Source organism: Acanthopagrus latus, chromosome 24 (genome assembly GCF_904848185.1).
Source record: "Acanthopagrus latus isolate v.2019 chromosome 24, fAcaLat1.1, whole genome shotgun sequence".
NCBI classification, from domain to species: Eukaryota; Metazoa; Chordata; class Actinopteri; order Spariformes; family Sparidae; genus Acanthopagrus; species Acanthopagrus latus.
The window spans coordinates 130,001-135,000 of record NC_051062.1 but is presented as its reverse complement, the minus strand read 5'-3'; the positions used below and the strand labels follow the sequence as shown (position 1 = coordinate 135,000).

The 5,000-nt window shown below is 42.9% G+C and overlaps 1 protein-coding gene across 2 annotated transcripts in view; it reads left to right on the top strand.

The window, feature by feature from the left end:
• The window catches only part of smg1 (SMG1 nonsense mediated mRNA decay associated PI3K related kinase), a 134,809-nt gene that overhangs the window by 110,586 nt on the left and 19,223 nt on the right, over nt 1–5,000 (top strand). The window contains exons 50-51 of one of the 2 annotated variants that reach the window (XM_037091662.1): nt 4,453–4,684; nt 4,877–5,000. The exon at nt 4,877–5,000 is cut by the window's right edge and continues 88 nt beyond it. In XM_037091662.1, coding sequence (XP_036947557.1) covers nt 4,453–4,684; nt 4,877–5,000 — 356 coding nt within the window. Of the gene's footprint in view, nt 1–4,449; nt 4,685–4,876 lie in introns of both variants that reach the window. The other variant, XM_037091661.1, reaches the window with a different exon arrangement.

Sequence of the window (5,000 nt, the reverse complement as noted above, 5' to 3'; positions counted from 1 at the left end):
AGGGGGTGTACTCATTTATGCTGAGCACTGTGCCTACCTACCGACCTACCTACTGACTCACCCCTGGTGTGTGCACACACCTGGGGTGGGTAGATAGGTTGGTATATAGGTTATTGCAGTTAACTAAACTAAATTCCAAGAAATCTGTGTGTGTGTGTGTGCGCGTGTGCCTCAAATATCTCTGCAGATCAGGATCAGACTGACCTGAGATTTTCAACATGGCTGCTGCGTGGTTTAAGGGTGTGCAATGTCGGATTTGTTTGGACTACAATGATACTGTTAATAAATGATTTCATAAATGATTTACGAATTCCATTAGCATTGTCCGCCATAGCCACGTGCGCACCAGAGCCAATCACTGCAGAGCCCACCCCCACCCCCAACCCCCTGAGTCGACGGATGCGCTGCTACGTCCAGATCATGTAACCAATTGAAGGTGACATAGCAGCAAGACGCAGCCGCCCTGAGTCTCAGTTTCGACGTATGCGTGTCGGTGCGGCCTTCAATCAGTATACCAGTTTTTAAATAGTATTGATAGGCCCAGTAAAACCGGACTTATGATAAATAATGTCCACCACGTTTTTTTGCGAACATTGCTGTTATGTTTGCTGTGCGTTTCGTTCAGGAAGAAGCGGTCAAAACGGGCTTCTCTCCCGAAAGTGTCTGCAAGCAGGAAATGTTTACAAGCAAAAAAACTGTTCTGTTCCCTTTCCTAATGGTGGAAAAGGTACCACACCAACCATTCATAAAATTATATGGCAAACCATGTGAGGAACAGGGGGAAGTTGTGGGAGGGATGGCAGCGAAAAAGTGATGGTGATAGAGACAACAATATAGATTATGTTATGTTTACGTTTTAAGAGTTGAGAGATTTGTGACTTTTAGCGTGTTTGGAGTGTATAGTTAATGTGTTATGTAGTGTTTGGAGTAGTGTGTTTTGTGTGTAGTGGAGTTGTTTTTTTGTGTAATGAGTCAAACAATGAGGAGATGGCTGAATGTGGATCAGCCAGGAAAGAGCTGAGGGAGGCCTGAGGCATTGCCTGCATTTAAATGTAAATAGTTACATATAACTTAATATAATTATTACGGCCTATAATTTCAAAGACTTATACACAAATTTGGCAAACAGCAATTTATTTACCCTAACTTTTTCCTACTCAGATTTTATAGGTTTATTGTGTGATTTTGGTACCATTGTGTTAATACAGAATGTCAAAATGAAAAAATAACTGTACAGTCGACACCAAGCAAGGCAAGGTAAATAGATTTTAAGGTAATTTATAATAGCAAAATCAAAAATAGTCAAAAAAGCCAATTATACCCTGGAATATCGAATTTCCCAACATACCTAAATATCCCTGACGTCCCACCTTCACACACAGCCTCATTTGGCCGACCATGAAAGAGCTACTTAATCTCCCACTTTTCTATAGGAATACATACTTCCTATGGGCAATGCACCAGTAAAAAGCAAACTGAAAAAAACAACTTGAAATTAAAGCTGCAAGCAGCGATGAACTAGCCCTCACAGTCCACACACGTCGGGGCATGCTGCTGTCGGGGTGTGCTGCATAGATGAGTAGATGGTAAATTGTATGTGGAAGTTATAATGAGTTGATGATTTTATGGCGAAGCATGGAAATGGGTTGCACCACCAGGTGTGACGTAGGTGAAAGCTTTTGATAAGTTTTATCCACAGATGCTACTTGCAAAGTTTGTTGCAAATGGCCTAGGAGGAGTTCGAAAAAGTAAGTATAGTATTAGTATTTTATCAAAGAGCCTACGTGGCTCATGGGGAAGGAGTCACCTGGGTTTCATGTCATTCGGACAGACCAATGTGGAGATATGCAACACTTCGTGTTTTAAGCACAATGTACAGGAAGTTGTTACTTAATAACTTGAGTATTGTTTGGAATATCAAAATTGTTTTAATAACTTTTTGTCAGGAGAGTCCACAGATGCTGTGAGCAAACTTTAGTGGAAATTGGTGAGATTCCCTGAGAGGAGTTCGAAAAAGTAGGTTTTGGGCATTTGGCAAATTTGCGGGAAAAAAACAGTTGGCAGAAATGGGCATGGCCTAAATCACGAGATTGAGCACAATTCAGTGAATGCCTGGATATAAGGTTTTTGAATGTGCAACGTATATGTGAGTTATAAGCCAAAATGCAATTTCTTTGATTATAGCGCCACCTAGAGGTGGACATGGAGGACAACATTTTTCGGCAGGTGTGACGTATATTCAAAGTTTGTTGAGTTTTGAGGTATGTTCAGGCAGTGGAAAATGCAATCATTTGGGCCAAAAAGTGGTCATTCGAAAAACAATAGGCAGGACGAGACCTGCTCAGGCCTAGTAAAAATAAATGAAATTTAAAAAACATTGTTTGCTCTGTGAATGGCAAAAAATTTTGTTAATTTTGAAAGTCATTCGGGGACTTTATTTCTCCTTACTTTTTCGTACTTCGCGCTGGTCTTAAATTTTGTTCAAAGTGGTCTTGAATAGGCCTTACAAAGTCAAAGTTGACTCGTTCAAACCTGCAGAAACCCTGGATATAGACTATTGTTGCCTTGGTTAATGCCAAGACAACTCCGTCTGCACAAACAGTAATAGGCTAGCTACTGGCATGGGAGCTAACTATCTTACCGAGGTGCATCTGAGTCTTCAAAAATGTGTTTACTCTTCAAATGCTCATGCATTGCTGAGGTGGCCACATGGTGTGCGAGTTTCATCTAACAAATTTTGGAAGTGACCGTTTTCATGGTTGTGTCCAGGATGAAATATTCCCAAACTTTGGACGTTTTATTTTGCGTTGGTGTCACTTTAGCCACTTCCATGTTGCTCCTGTTCCTGCTCACAAGTGCGTGCGTGCAGTCAGTGCAGCAACGCGTTGGGAAAAGTGAATTGACTCATTGTGAGCTAGTTCAATTGGCTACAGTCAAACACTGAGCATGGCATTGCATGCCGTGGGATAGTGCTGGGTGGTACACCAGTTCACACCAAACACTGGTGTACATTTTTGTTACGATATGAAATTTTAATGTGCCTCAATGCCGGTGTATTTGATTACACAACATTCGGAATGCTACGCTGCGCCACGCAACACTGTTTCAGACCGGACCCTTTTCAATGTTGCGCTTCTAAAGAGATATAGTGTGACTTAAAGGCATGGTGAGGGTAAACAGTAGTGCTCTGGTGTTACGTGACGGTGAAGATGGCTAGGATAGACATTGCAGTTCACGAATTCATCCGTGGATGTCAAGATGAGCTCCTGGAAGCCGCTGAGATGTTAGCATCTCCTCGGTCTCTGTAGCTGTCACCTTGTTAAGCTACCAACGGTGGCTACTTTCAAAGTAAAACCCCCCCCCCGCTAGGAACCCAGTTCTAAACTACAATGGGGTGCAATGTACAGCTCTTATTTTGAAGACAAATTCGACCTGCTTCCTGTTAGCTGTCTGTTCCTTGAGGCAGCTAATGCAAGGCGCTCTGCTGCACGCTTCCTTTAATAGCGCCGTGTGTTTGCGGGTCTATAATTAAGTAAATCTATTAAGTGTTGCCACATTTCTTCCGATGCATACGTTGTACGTTGCTGTTCACGCCCAACTTCATGCTTCACGTCACATCACATGTTTATGCCTACCCCAGTGGCGGCTTTTTGGGAAAGAAGAAATAATAAATCTCCCTTTTAGATGGACAGGGCAGAAGAGTGCCTTTAACTTGCAACAAATGTGCCGCCTTCCTATCTAAAAGGGGCAAGTAATTCCTCTCTCAACCAGCAGAAAATGCTGTGAACACCTGAATATGCATGAAAAAAATACCGACATATACTATGAAACCGAATTTTGAAAAATACCGTGATATACATTTGTGGTCATACCGCCCAGCGCTACCGTGGGATACACACGATGAAGTCTTTAATGACTAGTCAACTACTACATTAGTTATTGACTAGTGGTCGACTATTTGTTGAATAGTCGTTGCACCCCTACTTTGGTTTGTAAGTGGAGTTTTGCCATTGCTTTTTCAAAATGAGTAGCGGCAAATCTTTGTCAAATAACTCCACATTCTATGAGTATAGGTGCCCTCTATGGTTAACAGTGATGGATTGACCGCTCGCTAGCATGGAACTAGTTGTGTTTTATTTGCGAAGACCAGATGATGAGGTCCCAAAACTGCTTTTAATTCAGCTGGTTAAGGGAACTGTTGGGGACCACGGTTTAGAGGGATGCACCTATAATCATTTTAAGGTAGCACTGGCAAAACTCCAACCCTGTGACCCAACCGAAGGTTTAACTTCAGTGCTAGTAGGGGAAGGGCGAAACGGGATGTTCTCTCCGTAAGACCCATTGGATCAACAAAAATGTAGAGCTTCTTGGAAATGAAACAGTTTTTGAAAATGAAGGAGAGATGTTGCAGGTGATCAGTGGAAACATCACTATGATTTCATTGTCCAGAAGGAATCTGGTGATGGAGGGTGCGGCCGCCAGTGCTGGAGAGCAGTTGGTAGACCTGACATCTCGGGATGGGGCATGGTTCCTGGAAGAGCTATGCAGTATGACTGGAAATGTCAGTGCCCTGGCAACCCTGCTTCAATGCTGCCCACACTTGCCCCATGACCTGGAGCTGCCTGCACCCTCAGCTACCAACCAGGCTGTGTACCTGGCCAATGCTGTGTACACCTGCTTGCAGGTAGGTGCACCCTCTAAAACAATGTGAAATCAACTAGTCAGAACTAGAAGTAACCTATTCTCCAGATGAAAATGAGAGTCTTGTAATGTTTTTGTTTTAATGGGTTTGTGAATGTGGCTGTTATAGATATATGTTCCATTGGAAAACAATACAGTAATTGATGACACTAATGTGTCGACTTGTTCACTGTAGGAACTGAACACCAACTTCCGTCAGATCATCTTTCCAGAGGCTCTGCGCTGTATGGTAAAAGGAGAGCCCACTCTGGAGTCCATGTTGGCAGAGCTGGAGCAGCTGGTGGAGCACAGTTCTGATG